At 44.4% G+C, this 22,149-nt stretch overlaps 3 protein-coding genes across 5 annotated transcripts; 1 reads left to right on the top strand and 2 right to left on the bottom strand.

The window, feature by feature from the left end:
* Window positions 1-6,323: 6,323 nt before the first annotated feature.
* On the bottom strand, window positions 6,324-14,019 carry PIF1 (PIF1 5'-to-3' DNA helicase). 3 transcript variants are annotated; one of them, XM_061451523.1, is made up of 12 exons: window positions 13,534-14,019; window positions 13,341-13,446; window positions 13,134-13,259; window positions 12,886-13,039; window positions 12,248-12,362; window positions 12,068-12,174; window positions 11,511-11,650; window positions 10,728-10,834; window positions 9,869-9,956; window positions 9,039-9,184; window positions 7,929-8,120; window positions 6,324-7,580 (listed from the first exon to the last, which is right to left on the bottom strand). In XM_061451523.1, exons 1-12 carry the CDS (start codon window positions 14,017-14,019, stop codon window positions 7,554-7,556), a joined length of 1,794 nt encoding a protein of 597 aa, XP_061307507.1. In that variant the 3' UTR covers window positions 6,324-7,553. The 3 variants fall into 3 exon arrangements, with proteins under 3 accessions (XP_061307507.1, XP_061307506.1, XP_061307508.1); XM_061451522.1 differs by having other exon boundaries at window positions 13,134-13,446; XM_061451524.1 differs by lacking the exons at window positions 6,324-7,580; window positions 9,039-9,184 and having other exon boundaries at window positions 7,935-8,120.
* Window positions 14,020-14,161: 142 nt separating this feature from the next.
* On the top strand, window positions 14,162-17,540 carry CFAP144 (cilia and flagella associated protein 144). The gene is made up of 4 exons (XM_061451526.1): window positions 14,162-14,362; window positions 15,184-15,243; window positions 16,106-16,209; window positions 17,235-17,540. Exons 1-4 carry the CDS (start codon window positions 14,230-14,232, stop codon window positions 17,298-17,300), a joined length of 363 nt encoding a protein of 120 aa, XP_061307510.1. The 5' UTR covers window positions 14,162-14,229; the 3' UTR covers window positions 17,301-17,540.
* A 226-nt stretch (window positions 17,541-17,766) lies between these two features.
* EBNA1BP2 (EBNA1 binding protein 2) lies at window positions 17,767-22,135 on the bottom strand. The gene is made up of 9 exons (XM_061451525.1): window positions 22,004-22,135; window positions 21,811-21,894; window positions 21,416-21,573; window positions 20,725-20,848; window positions 19,365-19,454; window positions 19,216-19,291; window positions 18,872-18,962; window positions 18,378-18,549; window positions 17,767-18,042 (listed from the first exon to the last, which is right to left on the bottom strand). The coding sequence occupies exons 1-9, from the start codon at window positions 22,070-22,072 to the stop codon at window positions 17,992-17,994; spliced, it is 915 nt and encodes a 304-aa protein (XP_061307509.1). The 5' UTR covers window positions 22,073-22,135; the 3' UTR covers window positions 17,767-17,991.
* Window positions 22,136-22,149: the final 14 nt, after the last annotated feature.

Here is a 22,149-nt window from a genome sequence, read left to right as displayed (position 1 = left end):
TGCCCTAACGTGTATTGACAAACTTATTATGCAGCAAAAAACATGGCCAGCAACTCCTTTTTATTTTAACTCCTCACCTTCTATGCTCATCAAAGCACTATAAGCTCTGCTTAATGGGCTTTGCCTCGGTGCTGCTCCTAGCCCTCCTTCCTAGGCATCTTTACCTCTTATAAGTATTGTTATACTTCTAGCCATGCTACAGCAACACTGAAGGCACTAAAGGATGGTACTGGTCTTGTGACTTCCCCGGCTCTTTCACATACGTTTTGATCATACGAGCTCTCTAAACCATCACAAAGGCCCATAGGTGTATCGAATCTGGAAATATACTTGGTAAACATTCTAGATCTATGTCACCTGCATGGCTTGAGCTGGATGCATTCCTAATGGTTCAGTTTCTTGTGTTCTAGACAGAGTCCTTCATTTTTTTCATACAGTTTCCACCTTAACTTGATATCCTGCTCTCATCACCCTGCTTGGAGTTGTTACAAGTTGATGCAGTGCTGAATTCTTTCTTCACTGAGGCTTTCTGCTGATGCAGGAAAAGCAGTATCAAATGCAGCCTTTGTGTTTGAGGTTCCCTCTAGCTCTAGTTTCTGTTGACAGTGGAAAGCCTCCTCAGCCACCCCGATCGCTTGTTTTTTTTGGGTGGGTTTTTTTTGTTTGGTGCAAACAAAACCGAACAAAAAGAAGACCTGTAACCCATAGCAAAAGTTGTCAAAGGGCTGATACTTATTTTTCACATTAGTGCCCTGCTCACAAAACTTAGCCCTGTAAAATTATCTCTACCCTATGGAAGTATTGAATGAGCACTACATTTAGGCCTTTTTGCCTGCTGTTTCTGACGTGTTGCATTTTATGGAGGCTCTTGATGACACTCCCAGGACAAGTGTCAAAATGTGATTATCGTTTCTTTTGGCAATATTTCTATTAAATTAGATAGGCCATCAGCAGCAATATTTTTGACCTTGTACTTTTGAGATCCAAGAGTGCACAAGACTACACAGCAATCTGTCAGAAGTAATATTCTCTCTCTAACGTGAGCTTAAAATTGTTTGTACTTAGAGTAATTTTTATCCTTCAATTTTATAACAAAAGGAAGATGTACAATATTTATCCAAAAGTTTAACAGACAGCAACAATTATGGCTAATGAAGACCAAGGGACAACGTTTTATGGGAGTTTGGTATTTTGACCCAACTGAATCATATGATGCGTGCTATTGAAGTGTGTCCACTGAAGTGCGGATTTTATGATAAAATAGCCATAGCTTGCTACTGTCACAGGTAAAATGGTTGAGGTTATTGTAAGGTCTTCTTCATCTGGAGAGAGGACATAAAAAAAACAAAGTACTTCAAAACTTCCTCTTTTATTACTAAATTCATGCTGGTAACATCCTTCTGCCTACTGCATTATGCATTGAAATCTAGCAATTAAATACTAGCTCATTGCTCAAGATTCAAGATATGTTTTAAAAATTTACTTTTTGTTACAGGTTGAAAGTAGCTGGTGTTACAATGATCAAATATTTTATTACAATATGTGCCACTAATCCAACATAAACATCAATGTATCTTACCTGGAATGTTTTCACAGAACAACTTTAAGACCAAGACAACTTCCAAGGTAAATTACAAACTTTAAAAGCTATTTTTGTTAACAAAGTTATTCTTAAATTAATCCACAAAAATGTGTTTCATATTTTATTTATTATGTTAAATAAATCTGTCAAGCCTTCATCTGGAGATATTAAAAAGATATGTGCTGCCTTGCTTTTATGAATTATTAGTTACTGGAATAATTTTAAGAAGCTTTATTTATGTTTTTACTTTAGTGTCTGGCATCATCTGCAAAATACATTACATTCTCTCTAAGCTGGTATTTCATGATAGGGAATCACAGATCTTTCAATAAGCAAAGCAGGATTCAGAATCTTTGAAGACCTGGACTAAATCCCAACACCCAACTTCCCCTACAATGCAGGGAAGGAAGAAATATGCATGAAAACTTATATTGCCCAGTGACTTGGGAAGAAAAGGTAGAAAGTGTGATTCATTTACATATTTACTTACCTGTAGATAAAAATAGGCACATGTATTTTAAAAAATAATGAGAATAAATAAAATCCAAAATGCCAAACTTTATATAATTAAAAATAAAAATAAAACCTTAACCAAATTTCTATCAGAAGCATCTTTATCACAGCTCTACCTTCTTACAAAAATATTGTAATAAACACATCATTGGTAAAAACGTGTTACGGTTACATTTGGAACATTATAGGAACATTCAGTTGCCCATACATAGGCACATGGTGCCATTTAAGGTGCTCTTGGTGCCTGCCTAGCCTCCAGCTGCCATCCAAGAAGGCACCTCAGATTCTGTGTCATATCTGACAGACCCTCTCTGTCAACACCTAACATTAAAAAACAAAATCAGATAGTGCAGTATTCACCAGTTATAACTGAAGTTTACTTTTAGACTTGTTATCAACTTGTTTTGCTACTAGTCAGTAGCTTAGCTAAAAGTCCCATCCAACATTCTTATAATCTTGAATAGAAACAAGCATAAAATAATCATATAGGAAATAGCAAGATAGAGATTTTACACATCTAAATGCAATCTCTAGTAATCCAGGTCTTTTCCTATGCTAACAATAAAGCTGTTTAGATTTAGCAACAGAAGACAACTGCATGTCAGAGAGGCACAGTACAAAATGAGAAACTTTTAATACCTGTGAAAAAAATGACATTATTAGCATTCATAGCACAGCCTATAATATACCACATTTCCATTAGCTAACAATAACATCCGTTTGATCTATACAGAGCAATTCTGGCCAGGAAGATCTAATTCATGGGCACAATCTCATTACAGCATTGAAGACCAACAGGACTATTGCTGCCTTTCCTGCACACCACAGGAATTCCAGGGACAGACTGTAAGGACACATTCACGTTTAATTATTATGAAAATGTCACATAAAGAATAAGAAAGCAGTTAAATCAATGTACAAAGATTAAAACTAGAAACTGGTAAGGCTTTAATAACACTCTGCACGTGAATTATGCTTCCAATAACACGCAAATGTATTATGAAGCTTTAGCTGGTATAAAGCAGTTTCTTATGACTTAATGTATTTGAAAAGAGAATGGCTGTACTTTGTGGTAACAGAAGTGCCAATTATGAATCAAACCCTCAGTTTAATTCACTTAATTATAGCTGCAGTTAAAGCAAAAAGCCATGTTTAAATATTTTCAGCTGGTGGAAGTGGAAAGACAACATTCATTTCCTCATATTTATTGGAGCACAGTAATGGAACCCCAGCCATTCGCTGCACTGCCATGCACCCTGTCAGTGCTCCTCCCCCAGGGGCCATTCCCCTTTTTACCTACTGCAACGCCTCCAGCCTTACCTCTGTGTCCCCAGACACCCAACCATGTCAGTGTCACGAGCATATACAGGAGAGGGTGAAGAAGCTAGAGAAGCAATTTTGGAGGATGCCAACACTCTCAACACTTGGTGTACTGGGTGCCTGCGCCCAGGCATTGGTGGGAGGCTGTGAGGGGAGGGCATGGCTGCCCCGCGCTCAACACAGCCAGTTCCAACAGTTTCCACAGCAGCCCCACTGCAAGGCATGGCTGAGCCCGTCACCAGCACTGGTGGTGGCAGGTTTGAGAAGGGGGAAACTGCATAAGGAAAAAATGTGTGAGAAATGAGCCCTGTGAGCACCCAGGTTGGAGAGGTAAGAGGAAGAGCTGTGGCTGCCTGAGCACATTCCCCCGGAGACACCACGGTGGAGCAGATGTTTTCTTCAAGGACTGCGGGGCAGCCTATGGAGAAGATCCATGCTGGAGCAGGGGAAAACATGAGCTCTACATTGCATAAACCAAGAACAGAAAATGTACTTGCTCTGCCACAAGCCATGTAAATAGCCTTTGAAAAAATCCAACCCATGATTACCTTGCCTCAGCAAGTGCAAGCAGCAGCATCACCAACCATTTTGAAGATGGCTTGTGGTGGCCTCATGTAAAAAGCTGCTCAGTCTTCAAATTCTTCGTCATTTTACTTACTAGTGAAGAGAGAATGAGCAGCTCTGTTCTTCCAGTATAGACACTGCAGTAAGCTAAAAAAAAACCAAACCAAAACATAATACAAGCCATGTTGGTGTGCTAGGTTCTAGCTGTAGATTAATAACCCTCTACAAGAAAAAATAGCATGCTACAGAGTATTTTGAAGTAGGGACTTCTGTTGTATTACAAAATTTTTTGCCTCATATATAGAATCATAGAATGGTTCGGGTTGGAAAGGACATTAAGATCATACAGTTCCAAACACACTGCCATGGCCAAGAGCACCTTCCACTGGACCAAGTTGCTCAAAACTCCATCCAGCCTCTCATTGAACAGGGATGGGGCAACCACAGCTTCTCTGGGCAACCTGTGCCACTGTCTCACCACCCGCATAGTGAAGAATTATTTTCTTACAGCTAATCTATATATATGGAAACATTGTTCCATTTACAAAAAGGCCTCATCACAATCTCGACTGCTGGGAAGCCATGACAGAACCTGAGAGCTCAGATTTGTCCTGACAGCTCCTTTTAGGATTTAAATAGCAGTCTTCAGCCTCAGCCCTACATCTGCTTTAGCTGGAAGCTAGCGAGAACATCCAAAATTTACACAGATGGACCCCTTTTGGCCTCAGGACAGCTGCCAACCCTTCAAAAGCCATTGCTATTCTGTTCCCACTGCTCCACCTCCAAGAAGGCAACCATGACATTCCATGTACATTTAATACCAACATGAAATATTTATTACCCTTTCCAGCTTTGAGCTCTGTTTAGTGTTTTATCTCAAACCTCAAAATGGCACTAAAAAAAACCCTGTACAACTGGAAATATGTCAGTCCCTAAACCCATGAATGCTGCAGTTAAGAAACCCGCTCCACAAGACCGTAATTAAAAGTTTATTTGCATGGTACATAATCAACACTCTTACACTTGAATTTTTTTTTCATTGCAGTGATACAGGAACTTTTTAAGAGATCTTAAAGGATTTGAACCTGCATTATCTCATTATTGTTACATAATCTATCAATAAATAAATACATTGTGTATAACTGGAAGTGCCTGCCATATTCTTCTTTACTGTCTACCCCAACAATAAAACTCTATCATTCCCAAGCATTTAAGACCCCACATCTCAACTTCCAATGCAATACAAAGCCCTTATACTTCAGCATCCCATCTCTAAAAACCTACAAGAGTGATAACTGGCCCCAGCCCAGCCCACTGGCCAAGCATATGGGAATTTAGGTTACCCATTGCGCTTCCTTTCCTCCATATACAACCTTGCCCCTGACAGTTAGGGCACCCACAACCTCTGATCGCCTGCACAAGCAGAAGAGGGACACGATGTCAGCAGCTGGTCTTTAGGACCATGTGAATGAAAGCAATATCTCTACCCACAACAGAAGTGGAGGATGCATGCCGAGACCCAGCTGGAATGATGCAGGAACGTTGAGTGGCACAGCACAGAGGCTGAGCCAGGGCACCCACCGCAGAACAGTGACATGACAAGAATGTTGCACAATGGGGACACTTGTCAGGGCAGAGCTGATGTGCAGCTGAGGGAACAAGAGATGTTCAAGGAAAGGCTGTCAGCCTGGCACAGCTGCATGCCATGTGTGGTTTCACGGGAGGAAAGGGCTGAACCTGAGCACATCCATGCTCACAGCCACCCCAACTGAGTGCTGAGGGGGCACAGCCTGCAGGCTGACTAGAGGCTCTGGAAGCCAAATGCCAATGAATCACACCTCAGTATGCATCTGCCCAAGCAATGCTGTTTTAGGATGTCAGCACCCTCCTTCCCAGGCCCTCCATGTGGGCATAGAAGGTTAGGTTTCAGTTCTTCCCCAAGGTGGACTAAGAGTTTAATTCCATTTCAAAGGAGTGGAAGGTGTTTAATAAAAATAAAAGGAAAAATTACAGACACACAAAATCTGAAAGAGCAGAGGTAATGCCAGGAACAGCCTGCAGTGAGGGGAAGGCTCTCACCTTCCAGACTGCAGCTCCAGATTCAGGTACTTGCACCTGCTCCCCAACAAACTTCTTTGAAGAAGCAATGCATTTATATATTAAGAACTCCTTCTTAGAGTAAACATCTCAGAACAATTCTCACACTTCTGCCTTCTGCTGCTGCCTCCTTCAAAATTCTATCCCTCAAGCCCAGGGGGAAAAAAAAAAATAAAAAAAAAATAAAAAGCACTTAAAAAATACACTTTGAAATCCTACCAAAGTTTGTTTTCTGTTATGTTACCCCCTGGCTATTCAACATCCTTTCATGGCTTTAACAGTAGCTGCCAAGAAGTGGCCTTCAATTTGCTCAAACTGCAGAGGCGAGTTCCAGCTGGATATTGATATTTTACATTATTCCTGTTCATTAAGCATTTAAAAATACACAAGTTATTTAAGCTTTCAGCAATGTGTCCAAGACCAAAGCTTCTCCTTTACTTCAGAAGGACGGTACGTTAGTTCTGCTCATCTCTGTTTTTGCTGAAACTGGTGAAGTTACAGCTCACTTCACATGACCTTGGCTATTCCCTATTGCACATTCAACTTCCACCTTATTAGTCAGACACAGTGTTTCCAGCAGAAACTCCCTCCCGTTTCAGAAAGCCTCATGTGTTTAAACAAGAAGGGGCTCCTGCCAATACTCATATCCTCTCACTCTCTTCTATCTAATGGGGTAATACATCTTAAGGATTCTTGTAGTTCCATAATTATGGGTATAAGATGTAGGACTTCCTCCCATTTTTAAACAGTGCCAGCTCATCTCAGAAGGTTAAAAAAAATAAAAAAATGTATCTTATTGCATGCAACAGACTAATAAAAAGGCTATGTATCAGCATAATAGGCAATGTATAACTGTTACAGTTCTGCTTGTGGAGGAAAAGTTATGCAAAGCACCCTGCCATTAAGCATCTGGAAGGCAAGAACACCCCAGCATACTATAAAGTGGTAGTCCAGTTCCTGGCAGCTCCTCACTTGCAGGAGAATTAGGTACATATTCCAGATACAATGTTTTCCCTTGTGCCAGCAGTGCTTATGAACAGGTCCAATCCATCCAGACAAACAGAACACACTCCTTCCATCTCTTAATCATTGTATACTCGAAGAAAGTCACACAAGTTTCAGTCTACATATGTGGAGAATAAAACACAACTAGGCAGACAGGATAGAACCTTGGGAAGGTCCCTCAGGCACACCTTGATCAGTCATTTTGTTTGCTAGTGTTACATCCCTGACACAGAAGTGCTCAAGACTGTAGGCCCAGAAAGGAGCTGCAGAAGCCTCACAGATTTCAAAGACATGAGACAAGGATATTTCTACACATCCAGAGTCAGCTGAATGAAGCAAACATCTAAAAAAAATTCCTTTGACTTTATCTGTGTTAGCAAATATACTCAATAGCATGATTGCTGCAACTCAGCAGTCTGTGCTGATGCTTCAACAGAAGCCAGAAGAGCATTCTCAGCTGCATTTCCAGTTCTCAGTTTTCCTTATCATTTAGTGAATCCTGGAGCGGGAAGAGAGGGCAGAGAGAGAAAAATTAACAGAGGAGGGGGAGATTTCCCCATGATTTCTTGTGTGCCCATTTCCCCTTCAGTCCTTACTCCAAGGGAAGGATCGAAGAATCTCAACCAACTCTTTTACCCACAGGGCCAGGCAGTGTTATACAATCCCAACACTACAATAGATATTTTGCCACAAAGAGCTGCCCCAACACATTCCCTCTCTGCAGTTTTATCTCTCCTTCTACTACAAGTTTTAATTTGAATGATCTTCCTTTGGGAAAAGAAAAAGAAGCATCCCTGCGCAAACGTCTCTCCTCCTAGCTGCACTAGCACGAGATATTTTTCTTTACCTGGGTTAGGAGTTGATGACGTCTCAGCTGTCTATAGAACTGCAACACAGAAGGATCGGCTCTCACTACTTTGGGGTCAAAATCCAGAACACGGAGACCTGCAAGGCTACGTGCTCGGGAGAGAGCTACATAAGCCTGCCCACTTTCAAAGACACGAGACAAGGAGATTTCCACACAATCCAAAGACATGCCCTATCAAAGAAGAACACAGACAAGTTTGTTACAGAAGAAACAGAGAACACGGTGTTGTATGAGCACTAATCGGCCCCGTGAGTCTGTCAAAGGTACCATCATTGGTGTACAGGATTGATTAAAAAAAAAAAAAAAAAAGAAATCTCCTGTTTGACTGTGTAACTGACTAAAAGATGGGAATCACTGCAAAGAAAATGATGGTTTTCCACTGTCAAGTAATTGCTAGCAGACAGTAGGGTCACCTAACTAACTCCACAAGTCCCATGTAATGAATCCTGCTATTTTCACTCCTAGTACTTAGCTGGAGCAGCCACCACTCCCAAGCAATCCTCAGGCATCCAAGACAGAGTTTGGGTTAGGCCTGGCCAGCCCTGTTTGCACCCAGAGACATTGCAGGAGGGAGCAGAATTTGCAGCATGGCCTGGTTTAGACAGCAGCATGTGAACAAACTCACAGATCTCCAAGTGTATGAAGCCTTCTGAAAATGTAGGAACTTTATTAGCTACACTGAAAAATCAACAATGCACACCACCAAGGATGCACAGGTGCGACTCCTGCAGCTTGCTCATGTACACTGCAAACTTCAGGGTCGCTCATGCTAATGACTATCAGGGAAACACTACCTCTGATAAGCCCACAGTGGTAAACACCACTGCTTGAGAGTCTAACACCAACTATGTAGATGGCAGCACCTTAATGGAAACTTTAACAGTATTGCTAGCCCACCCTTGACCCTATAGACAAGTATCACAAGCAGAAGATGTGCTGCCTTCTCTGCAGCTAGACACACATATTCTAGAGGACCCCCACAATGACACTGTCAGTTTCCCTTCTTGTTTTACCAGAAATGGAAGCTCACCCATGAAATAAGGCTTATGATGGTGTAAAAGTCTATGCACAGCTGATAAAAACACTCACCTGACTCTTGTGAATGGAAATGGCCCATGCTAATTTTAAAGGCAACTGTTGACGAGTCAGATGAACCCCTGATGGTCCTTTGAAGACCCATTTCTCCATTTTTATGACCTGTGTGATCCCACAGAGGAACCTCACCTTAGGCAGCCCTGTAGGAGTAGAAGCAGGAAAGAAACAGGGATGTATTCCTGCCCCACAACTGCCAGAAAGCCAGCAGCCTAACACCACTTAAGTTTTTCCTCCTTCCCCATGTCAGTCTTTCACGAATTTTAGAAGTACATTAAAAAAAAAAAAAACTAACTAGATAATAAAAAAAAATCTCACACCAGAAACAAATGAAACAAACAAAAAACACATCCAACCAAAAACAGCTAAACCTGCACACAGTAAATAGGATGTCCTGAAATTACTTTTGGGACCCACTTAAGCAGCAGAATTAAATTCAGGAGTCAGGTAATTTATCAGTTGAGGTGCAAAGAAAAATACACGCTGCAGGTAGTAGAGCATCACTCTCCAAGTAAAACAAACAAGAAAAAGCAACACACCAAGACTTGCTTCAACAGAACAGACAGGAAACATAAATGAGCATACACAACTAGAGAATAAAGGAAAGCAAACACAAGAGGCTCTACAGATAGCTACAAATGGTACAGCACATGACATCACAGCTTATAAGAGCCAAAACCTCTCACTGCAGAAAAGACTTCCTCGCTGTTTTCTCTGAAATTATTCTTACCAAGCAGTAAACAAAATTAACAAGTCATCAGCTGTCAATGATGTTATTTTGGGTTCCCCCCCTTTTCCTTCAACAAAAGATCAAACAGCTTACTTACCTTTCTGTTCACTTTCAAATCCTACAATAACTCCTCGTGCTCCATTCACAAGCCCTTGAGACACATCCAGATTCTTAGCTAGCATCACCTACAGAGAAAAAGAAAAATCCCTTAGTGCACTGGCTTTATAGCCTATTCAGCCATCTGCAGCTAAGTTCTAGCCAGGAGGCATAAGCACAGCAGGCTGATACGGCCACAGCCACATCATCCTATTGCAGGCTAGGGCACCATCTCCAATTTGACTGAAATTATTTCACAGCCTTTCTTCCCAGGATTCCCAACGACATCATTCTGCAACATCAAACACTTCACTTGAGCTGCTTCTGCTCACAGCTGTGAGCTGAGGTCCAGGGAACAGATTGCCCTTCCCTCAACATCAACCAGCCTAGACATAGATTCTGGAAACATCTAAGGAATAACTTCCTGAGGCAAACAGTGCTTCTGCTAGGCACAATCCTTTCCATTCCAACAGCCCTAGTTCGCAGTAATGTGCCCAGTCCTGCAAAATTTAGCAAGCTGTGCTATAACCTTTCAGGTCAGGAGGGCTGCTGTACCTGAAGGCAAGACTGCAGGTAAGGACTGCCTGCTCTCTGCTTACTGAAAGCTAAACCTAATTGGAAATATGCAAAGTCATAGCAGTCACCACTGTCTACAAGACATAGACCTCAACTCAAATCAAACTAATTCTATGAATAAGATTCAAAGCAGAAAGAACACAAATATTGAGATAGAGTCATCTGTCACCCTGGCATAGCCATTCTAATGTATAGAACGCAGATTCTGCACAGTCTACTCTATGCATTTATCTGCTATTCTTTATTTTTCTTAGGCTTTCACAAACATGCGCACACACACCTACCTGAGCTCCAAGCTTTAGCTCAACTCTACCACCCACAGGACATTGAGCATCAATTAACTTCACTAGCATCGGGTCACTGTCCAAAGCCTCAAAAGCATGCACTTCTCCTATTAAGGAAGAACATAACAAATTGCAACCATTTAACACACTGTACCCAGCATCACAAGGTGCTCAGTGTTTATTTCTAATAGCTGTTCCTCTTTTAACATCCATTGTGTTCTGCTGGTAGGACATCTTCACACAAACCTTGTCACATCTAACAGCAGAAAGTTCACTATGCCTCTCTTCCCACCATAATTCCCAGAGCATGAGAAGGCTTGTGGATCAAAAGCCAGCAGTAAATAAGAACTGAGTAATCACCATTTTGAGAAAGTGACCGGTTTCACTTGCAGCCAACAACAGATCTCCACAGAGGACTAGGAATCCTAGGGCCAGACAGGGAAACAGAAATGAAATAGCCTTTAATTCAAGCTCTGGCTGGGTAGAGCATGGCCTTTCTAAGATGCTAGAGAAACAAAAACCAGGAGTATGGAGGCAATAAATGACCCAGTCTACCTCACAGCAAGCAATGAGCTATTTATTACACACCAAGAAGTAACAATGTGTATTTTTAAGCAAAAAGCTGTGAAGTTTTTCCCCAGACAGCTCAATTCCAACACCCACAGCTTAGGCTGATGCTGCTGCACATGACACAGCACCAGGTTCCTCCTGGCACCACAGTATCCCCATTGCACCCACTCAGTGCTCAGCCCCAAAGCCAGCAGTTTCCTCCAAGGAGTTCACCTGATAGCTGTTGCAAGCGTCTCTCATTAGTTATTTCTACATCATCTTTATGAGTGCAGAGCCGTGTGGCCAGGATCCCATCACGCTCAGACCTGTTATCAGCAGTCTGCATCAGCTGTCTAGTAACCTCCTCTGTGCACCTGGTAACCAGGAAAAAGGGATTACTACTTAAAGTGATCGGGAACAGGTCATGAGAAGCAGTAAGCTACACACAGCTAGATCAGGCTGTGCAAGCCCCAGGCCTCTAGGGAGGAGGATAGGGAGAGATAAACACACAAAGATGGAGGGAGAGCTGTGCCACTGTGTGAACCAGCTCTGCCCTGTAAGCATCCAGGTGGGGATCCACTGAATTCCTAGCAGAAATTGCAGAAAGGAACCCTAGAAAGGGTTCTTCCTTACTAGAGCATATATGAAGCCTCCTTACATTAACAGAAGGATTAATAGCTATTGCCCCCAGCCGTGCATTCCTGACAGAGCACATAGAAGTAACCAATCCACTTTCCTCTGCTCCATCAGTAGGAAGCAGATATTACAAAGAGAGACTAATTTCTCCTCACCTGCCTAAACGGATTGCACTCAGGAGTGAGACAAAGGTCTTGTCAGTCTGTCTCCGCACTTCAGTCAACTCCATGTTTATGTGGATGCATTTCCTCCAGCTTTTTGCCTGGTAAATTATTTTCTTGTTATAAAAGAAGCAAACTTGAAGTATGAGAAAGAGTTTAGGGACAGTTTTGTACCTGGAAGCAGAACGTGATTTCTTCATTAGCCTTGCAGACTGGGGGTAGCTGCAAGAAGTCCCCACAGATGATTAGCTGAATTCCTCCGAAAGGCTCATCCCGTTTTCTGACTGCCCTGAAAAGGAAGGAAGAGAGAAGTTCTGAATGCCCTCCTGGACATAGGCATGTCTCGGAAGTTACTTCTTCGCTTGTAAGTATATTCAAACATATACCACTTGCGGCAAAAGGTGATCCTATTCTCCTCTGCTGTAGCAGTAAACCTCAAATAATTAAGCAATGCTACCACAAGACATTAAACGTGCTCTGCTTACCCACCCAGACATCATTACCAGACTTGATTCTTTAGTAGCTGTTATACTACAGCTGCCTCTCTGTGAGACAGAACTGCTGGGCACAGCACAGACAGTTGGATTCTGGACTTGGCTCTGCAGATAACACTTGGCTCCAAAGATGGAAACCCAGGGAATGTGGACATGAGCAAAACCTACCTAAAGATAAAGATCTGCCTAGATGCTGGCTATGATTTCATGCTTCTTTTCAGCCCTATGCCAGTGGTTGTCTTACACCCATTCACATGAGCAGCTGGGATATTTAGTAAAATTCATTTCTGTTAGTTGTTCGACCTGACAATTGCTCACCTTGCTACTGCCTCCAGCCTGTCAAAGAACTTGCCATCCACCATTGAGATCTCATCAATAATCAAGTGCTGGCAGGACAGCCAGTGCTGGCGCACCCCAGGCCTCTCTGCCAGCTGAATACACTGCTCCAGCGGAGCCTTCCCGGAGCCGATCCCTAGCAGGAGAGAGGAAAGCAAAGCTTTGGGAAACTCCCGATTCTTTAGGAAAGGAACAAGAGCTCCCAGACCCACTGTCAGGCAGATCATCACCTGCAAAGGCATGGAGAGTGGTGCCACCGATGTGGCAAGCTGCCACTCCTGTGCTGGCTGTAGCATAGGTGGTCTTCGGAGGGAGGGAGCCCACAATCTTCTTCAGCAAGAATGACTTCCCGGTTCCTTGGAGGAGAGGAGAGAGAAGCAGTAGGTCAGTGGTGATGCCCGAGGGCTTCAACCGGTGACAGCCGCCCGGCCCCTCACCTGCGCAGCCAGTGAAGAAGATACTCTTCCCACTCCTCACAACTCCCATCACAGCCTCCTGCTCCGCCGAGAGCCTCGCTGAGGGCCGCCTTTCCGCGCGGGGAACCTGCGGGACAGGCAGCGGCGCACCGTGAGGTCAGGGCCAGTAACCGTAACCGGTAAGCGGGGCCACGCCCCTCGCCCCAATACTCACCTCCACCGGCGGCTCCCCCTGAGCTTCGCCCCCGCGGAGGCGGCCTGGGGCGCGCAGCAGGTCCCGCTCCTGCAGCGGGCTGATGATGGCGAAGGCCGCCGGCGGCCGGTCCAGCAGGCGGGGGACGCGCGGAGTGCCCCGCTGTCCGGCTGCCACCTTGACCCGCAGGAGACGGAGGAAGCGGCGCAGAGTGTCTGGGGGGCAGTCGGAGAGGAGGACCTGGGCGCCGCTCGGCCCCACCCGCACCGCCGCCCGACCCTCACCCGCGAACCGCGTGAAGAGCCGCACGCCTTCACCGGCCAGCACGAAGCTCAGGGCCGCCGCCGTCGCCCCGCCGCTGCCGGCGACCACCCGCAGCACCGGCTGCCGCAGCTCGTTGCGGCCCAGCAGCACCAGCGCGTCCCGCATCACGCGGCGCCTGGGGGCCTGTCCCCCTGGCAGCGGCTGCTCCACGGCCACAGTGCAGCGCAGCTCCGCGTCCTCCATGCTGCCGCTATCGCCGCCGGCATCGGCCGTTCAAACCCACCGCGAGCTGCCGCCGCCAATCAGCGCCAGGGGCTTTAACTCGGAGGCCAATGGGAAACGGGAAGGGAACCGGTAAAAGAGGCGGAGCACCATATAGACCAATCAGCAGCCTCACTGGGGACCACGTGAGGCGTTGCCAGCCTACGGGACGCTGCGTAGCCCCAGGGGACCATGGCCGCCCGCAGCGCTAACAACATGCCGCTGGACCCAGTGCGGCTGAACCAGCTCCTGTGCGAACGGGTGAGGAAGGAGCTGAAGTACCAGCGGCTGCACACAGAGTACAGCGTGAATCCGCTCCAACCAGGTGAGGCGGCACACGGGAGGCCACAGAGAACTGGTGCGAGGACCCGAGGGCAAGACGAGCACAGCACCGAGCGGGGCTGAGGGAAGGCTTGCGGACCGGCCGGCCCGCGTGAGGCCAGGGCAGGCCGTGGAGAAACAGGCTGCGTGTCAGAGACAAGCAGCTTCACCCGAGAAAGCCAGCACAGGGCAGTGAGAGGGGCAGAGCTGGAAGGAGCAACCCCGTGGGCTTTTCTTTTGCCTAAGTGAACAATCTGCACCCTCAGAGGCAGATCGGCAGCATGACAAATTTGCCCAGATTAGACAGTGCATTGGGGTTAGGGTTAGTGAGGCAACTATCTGGGATCCAGAACCCACGGATCCTGAGCAAACACTACAGATAGCATAGGTAGCCTCAGCGCTATAACATATTCCCTGGCTGATTTCTATCTGTCAATTCAGTTATATCATAATCTGTGCTGGCAGATGAGTGATGTCAACAGATTCAACCAGGTACAGCTTTTACGATAAACCAAAACCAAAAGAAAGTAACAGCCTGAAACTCAGCATTCTGTGGGCCATCTCTTGGGCAGAGTGGAAGTTTGCTGTGGTGAATGCACAGAGCACAAAGCAGTAGTGCCTTTAGCATCCTTAACCCCCTTCCCTTTTTAAAGTCTGGCTCACTTTGTTCTGTTCTCATGCTGTTCTTCCTTTATAACTTCAGTGAAGTAGCTGGGCCCAGACTGGAGAATAACCAAAAAAGAACATCTGCAGTGACAGACAGCCTTACCTAGCTGTGATGCTATGTTCACATTGAAGTAATTCATCTCTACAATTTCTTTCCAGTTCACACTATCACCAGGAAGCCTATGTCATGGCATGATAATATAGAAGAGCCAGCAGATGGTAAGAAATCTCTTAACAGCTTGTGATAATTACATAAGAAAATTACTAATAAATAGGATTTTAAAATTCCAATTAGTCTAAAAAATGACATGTGGAAACACCGTGTCAGTGTAAGAAAGTAAAACTCAGTTATGCTTTTGTTAAATGTAAGGCATTTTTTTTCCAGTTTAAGGCCCTTTCCTATTTTCATTACGAGTACAAACTTGCATTCATGTAATTATGTTTTTGTTTCAGTTATACTATAAAATTGTCTGAGAATCTAAACCTCTTTCAGAAAAAAATAAAAATCTAGAAACATGTTTTATACATACATGTTGCCTGTTGTTGCAGATTCTACCTAACCACCAACTGCTTAAGCGGCTGCCAAGTCTCACTTTAGAGCATTAGTAACAGGAACCCTTACAGCAAGTGCTCCCTTATTTTCCAATTCATGCCAATTTTGCCTAAAAACCTTAACAGCCAGTTAAGATTGGCCTGCCCTAGTCAAGGACTGGGGCGGAAGAGGAAAAAACCAAAACAGGGGAAAGCAGCAGGTCTCAGGCAAACAAGAAAGATGAGAAATAACACGAAGTGCTGGTTGATACTAAATGTGGTGTAAGAAAATTAACATGCTACAATACAGCAGACAGGGATGATAGAATTAACAGGACAGTATAGGCAGACAAATCTAGAAACTTCATCAGATAAATTTGAGCAGAAACGTCACCATCACACCACCATTTGCAGAAGCATAGAGGTTGCCTCCAACCTTGGCTTTCTTGTTACCACTTGGACAGCATTAAGATGTCCTAATGCACCCAATGGGTAACTGTTTTTTAAACATACTTTCTTTCATTTGTATTTGTGTCTCTTAAATCAACAGAAAAGTTTCTGAATCTTATTCACCATGCAGCACTGGAACCAACAAAGAAATATTCAGAGCCACAAACTGAAAGTCAAGAAATTGGCTGGAACACAAAACCTTTGGTAAGGCGCTTAAGGACTCAGATCTTTGCAGGATTCAGAGAGGTTCAGCCCATCACAGTGGAATATATTCACATAAGAAAGTAATCTGTGACAAACACAGGAAACAGGAATGAGTATGATGAGCACAGCTATTCATGGACAACACTCTTTTAGAATTTACACCTAAGCTGACTCTTCACAATGGCATAGGCTTGTGAACACAGAAACAGTAGACACCCCCCTGAGAAACTTGCATGCGAAATACCTACAGTCACAGCTGACCCCAAGCACATTGCCAAATGCCACATACATAGTCATGGGTGTTTATTAAAGCCTTCTGCCACAAGAAATGGCGTAGTGAGCAATGTGAAGTGACATACGAAAGTACTATGAAAAGAAATGTGCTGCTGTAAAACCAAATTGCAAGCAGAACCATAAAATTAATAATCAGCTAAGTATACCTGAGGCAGAATACACCAGTGAGGATTCATTTGGGGAAGTGTGAATAAACAGGAGAAATTATTAACAAGCTGAGACATCAACCATATTTGACAAATGAATAGCTGTGACAATAACTGACTTTGTAGATTTCTGTTTCGAGAAAGGCAAATGAAGGCCTGATTAATTTTTGCTTGTTAAGAGAAAAACCAGGATGAGAAGAGTCTTCTGTAACTTTTCATACTGTACGTCAGGTAAACTACTTACTCATGACAAGGCTAGACAGACATCCCCAGCAGGGCTTTACGCTTCCAGATACTGCTGGTAGGATTAGACTGGCAGGAAATTCATGTTGGCAACTAAATTTGTATGTAGAGAAGTAAGTTAAATTGAGAGTCAGGACTCATGATGCTGTTTTCATAGTGTTCCTTTTTCCCCAGGCTCTACGATAACGAAGCAGTGAACAGTATAGTCGCAAATAAACAGTATTCTATTTGTTTGTCACTTGGGCATTTCTTAGCAGCAAGAACACCATGTATCACTCTTCTCAGGAGGGACTACTACTACTTCTAGTGAACACATGACTATTCATCATTTTTCCTTCCCAGGTCCCTATGGACCGTACCGATTGCAGATTCTACTTCCCACGCCGGAAAACTGAGGTCACTAAATAAATGGCTGCCACAAGCCATGGGGAGGAGCAGTCTGAGAACCTGCAGCAGTAGAGTGGCAATGCCACACAACTTAGAAGCAGTTACTGACATCTAACATATTAGGCCCTGCTTGTCATTAGGTGAGTCTGGTACGTTTCTGCCAAGAGAAAATGTGAGAAAAGGGAAGAGGGAACCTCAGTCTGTCCAGAATTGTGGCCTGACAATAGTTACAGAAATAAACCTGTTTGTAAGATTGCTGCATTTGCCTTGCTGCTGTTTCCAAACCCATCTATATAAATAGTCTAAAAACCACTTCAATATGTTGACAGGCTTCAGACTTCTTATTCTGACCATCAACATGACCCAGGATTCAAGTTTACCAAGTACATGTCAGCAGTAGCTGTGGAAAAAGTTGTCAGAACAGAAGGAACAACGGGCAGGGATCAGCAACCATTCGTAACACAGCTAAACATGAGTTAGACTTAGCTCTGTGCAAACCATTTAATGTGTTCACACACCATAGGTTTAAGTAGAAAACAATCCTTCCACAAAACAGGCAGTAAGAAGAAATTAGTGATAAGGCACTAGTTTCCACTTTTCTTCTTGCCGCTTGGAAGCGCCCAGCTTGCTCCATGGTTAGCTGCTTGATGAGAGCAGAAACACATCTTGCAACACACTGAAACACAGAAACCCCATTGGGAGTAGAGTCCTCTTAGCGTGCCCGGCTCTTCATTTTCTGCCTTGCTCTCTTTCCAGGTCTCTTCTGCAAAAAAAAAGGACAATATTTCTTTCTGTGTCCTCAATATCCCTTCCAGCTCTAGAGCTTGCAGAGCATACTTGTCAAGAACTCTGGAGAGGGACATTTAGAGACACAGATAGCAAAAAATATTACTTGCTAATTCCCCCCATTCACTTCCCTGCTGAGATACAAAACCACTATCCTCAACTCTGTCTGCAACTGAATCAAGCTCAGCTCCGAAAGACAGGCAGTATCACTTCCCATTGCTGGAGGCACCCTTCACATACTCAGCTCTCCCTCCCAGACCAGGACTGGCTTCAAAGCCAACTCAGATCATTTGCATGCAACATTTTGCTTACGTTGAGGGCCTTTTTCCCTCTTTTTCCTCCTTTTCCTGGGCCCTTGTTGTGAGCCACTTTTGAACTGAAGCTGGATACATCATTAAAACTCTCCTGTGTGTTCCACTTGGAGCCTTTCTTCTTCCCACCAAAACCAAACTTCTGATTCTTGTATCGTCTTTTGGCATTTGGTCTGAAAAACAACCAAACAGCATCACGGCCTATATTCCTTTCCTCAGGAATACCCAAGAAGACACATATATCTGCTGATAGACTTCCATTAGCCATCATAAACCTTTCCCCTCTTACTGAAAAGGCAAAAAATAGCACATTTCAGTCTCCGTTACATTCTGGCCACAGTTTTCCTCCTCTGTAGGGTCCAGAAAACCACCTTGGACTTGTTTCAATGTTAATCACAACAGCTTTCTCCTTCCACAAAACGATCCCCCAGAAAACTAAAAAAAAAATAATAACCAGAGATTCTGCATTTGAATTTCCTTCTTTTCTGGTCTCACCCTTTCTTTGTTCGTTGATTTGCATTGCCTTTTTTATTCCCCTGAGATGACGTCTGCTCTTCGTCTAGGAAATCCAGCTTGTCAGACAAACCTGCAAGAGCGAAGACATGACAGCTACCACCACAGGAAATACAAATTTTCAGTCGAAGCAAGTAATAGTAAGAAGTCACCCTCATTGAAGAACAGCTACTTGGGAGGATTTTCACTAGCACAGAATTCTGCACAGCTGCAGTCTTTCAAGCTTAGTGCCCAGCACTACAGATTGACACCACACATCACATGGCCGTACACTTGCTCATACATTGCTGCTCCCACTACACATTTGCTCTCTTTGAGAACTTTACCTTTCTGGTATTTTTTAACTGCATTCAGCATATTCTTTTTCTCCTTTTGTCTTCTCTGCAGAATCTCAGTTTGCACCTGGGATTAGAAGCAGAACATTAGTGCTGTCCTTAGTAGTGTCCCACACATAACTTCAGTAGCTCCTCCTCACCTTCTTGCCATATTTTCTCATTGCACGGAGCTGTTTCGCTTTCTCAGACCTTTCCATTGCTTCCTGTTTACTCTTCAGCTTCTGTCGAATCTTGTTGGGGGAACAGAAAAAACAACATTTATCAGTAATGCAGAAGAAAATATGAGAATTTTATGATTGCTGTGCAGTCCTGAAATCAATAATTATATGTGAACTATTAATGAGTGTAAAAAAAGTAAAACATCTCTCAATCAGATAATGCTTTATAGGGCACAACATTCTTTCAGCTGAGGGCTGGAACAGTTATTACACAACCTCCTGAACTGATTTGTAGCCAAAATCTCTAGAGACAAGACAGAGCCTTATAATGGGCTGTAACAGAACCAAAAAATAAGTGTATCTTGTCACATCTTGTCAGCTTACTAAGGTCTATGTAGAAGATTTGAAAGTTTCTTTCTTGTCATTTAAAGCACTGAAGAAGAGTCAACAATCCTTTCATGCCACATCTTTTTCGTTCCCTCCCTGTTAATAAACGTTTCTATAAAGATGCCACATTACAAGGGATTACGACGAGTTCAACCCAGACCATCTGGCTTCAGTCTGTGACTCCACTAACAGATAAAAACTCTGTTCTTCCAACAGAAGCCACCAAAAGAACAGTAATGTGCAGAACTGACTTAAGCCTCAGCACAACCTAATTATTAATATTCCTCTTTTCTAAGAGTAGTCTATCAGCCAGCAAAACAGCGATCAAGTCATCCATGAACCTCCAAATTAGCTTCTAGCTCATGTATATTTAACTTACACAGTGTAGTATCTTTTCCAAAACTAAAACAAGAGTTAGGCTTCCATTTTGAACAAAGATCACAATCAAAAAGCAAGTTCACAAAATTATTTTCCATGCAAATCTGCCTTACTACCCAGGATAGATTAATTCAGCTGTGAAAACACAGTTCAAAATCACAAAGAACCAAAACAGGCTGACTATCAACAAAGGGTGATACTTAAATAGGTAAAAAGTATCATGTTAATGCCACAGTTGACTGCAGTCTTGGGACAAAGAGCATAAACACGACCAACTTCACTACTACTGTTACATGTATGAAGAATTTGCCTCCATTTTTAATATTAAATACATTCAGGACAGAATATAGTAGAAAAGAATATATGCTTTTCTGCTTTATGTTCCAATCTGTTATGGAAGTCCACACACTGCACTGAAATACCTATTCCTGTCACAAACAAGCTTTCAAACACAAACATTGTCACGGGCACTTGTCAGAGATGAAGTATTCACACATCACACCTTCAAGTCAATCCCTAACACAGGCTAAAAGCAGCACATAACACAGGACAGCGAGCCATTATTCACTGAACATACCTTCTGCATTTGTTGGTCTGATTTGGCCATCTCTGCAAAGTAATCATCTGGCCTTCTAGTAGGAACCTGGAGCTTATGCAGCCTTGGTAGGGCTTCCAGGACTGCTGCCTGCGCCTGCCGGTAACTGGGGAAACAGCACAGCACCAGCTCTGTCACTGGCATTGGGCATCTCACAACACCAACAGGAACTCTGCTCACATAAGCTAGCAGATACGGGGATCTAGCAAGCATTGATCCAGAATTGTATCAACATTCCATGCTACTATAAGCAATTTAGGTGCCAGTACAGTATTAATGCTTACATCTTGCACATATACATTTACCTAGTTTCCAGCTACAGTTTTGTATGGTGAATTATAAAAGGCAAGGCAAAACAAGAGAACTGTAATAACATCAAAGCAAATTCACAAAGAAAAAGCCATACCCTGTGCTAAAACCACAGTGCTGCAATCAAGGAACTTTGTAAATAAACTTTTCAGTAAAAGATGGAAGTCTGCTGTGAGGAAAGAAATTCTTTCCAGTGACAAGTTAAATATACTGTCATTAAAAACATTCAGAGCCACCAAATGTGGCCCAAGAGTGCCACAGTGACAGCCAGTGTGGCTGTCAGCAGCACACCTGCAAAACACAACACCCAAGCACGCAGCATTATGCCAAAACCCTGCAAGAAACCTCTCTTTTTGACACTTACAAGCTCATTTCTCTCTGGAAATCATTCTCAGGGTCAACAGCGTCTTTGTTAGAAGCACTCTGTGAAACGGGGTCCACGACCTGGCCCAAAGTCACGTCCAGCCTTTCCACCCAAGCCAGATGCTTCCTGAATTCGGACAGGCACTGCTTCAGGCCTTCCTGCGAAAGAAGCACAGCCCTGCACACCTCCGCAAAAAACAGCCCCCCCCCCCCCCCCCCCCCGACTGAATGTCCAGGTGCACCCTGGAACGCTCCTCCAAGGTGTTGCCCCCCAAATCCCCACACCAAGGCAGGCACCCTCCAGGCCTGCCCTGCCCCGACACCCCGGGCCCCAGCACTGGCGCAGGCTCTTCTGCCGCGCACCCGGCACCGACCCGCCCCGCAGGCCCCGCTCACCGCATCGTTGCGCCGCTTCGGCCGCTCCTCGAGCACCACGTTGAGCCCCGGCTTCAGCTCGCCCCTCAAGAAGGCCTCTTGCAGCTGTGGGAAGGGCACCGTCAGGCCGCGCCGCCGGGCTGCCCTATACCGCAGCGGCCGCGGGAGGCCTCACCGCAGGGCCCCGGCCCCTGCCCCGCCACCGCAGGCTCACCTCCGAGTCCGAAAGAGAGGAGTCCTCCGAGTCCGAGCCGGAATCAGAGAGGGAGTCACGCCGCGCCATGCTGCCACCACTGCCCCACCACTTCCGCCCACGTGCGAGCGCCGCCGCTGCCACTTCCGGGGGCGCCGGCGCCGCAG

This window comes from Pezoporus flaviventris, unplaced genomic scaffold (assembly GCF_033815535.1).
Source record: "Pezoporus flaviventris isolate CSIRO_AGI_PZ_B2104156 unplaced genomic scaffold, CSIRO_AGI_Pfla_v1 ptg000013l, whole genome shotgun sequence".
NCBI lineage: Eukaryota > Metazoa > Chordata > Aves > Psittaciformes > Psittacidae > Pezoporus > Pezoporus flaviventris.
Note: the sequence above shows the minus strand (reverse complement) of the source record. Positions and strands in the feature narration are given on the sequence as shown.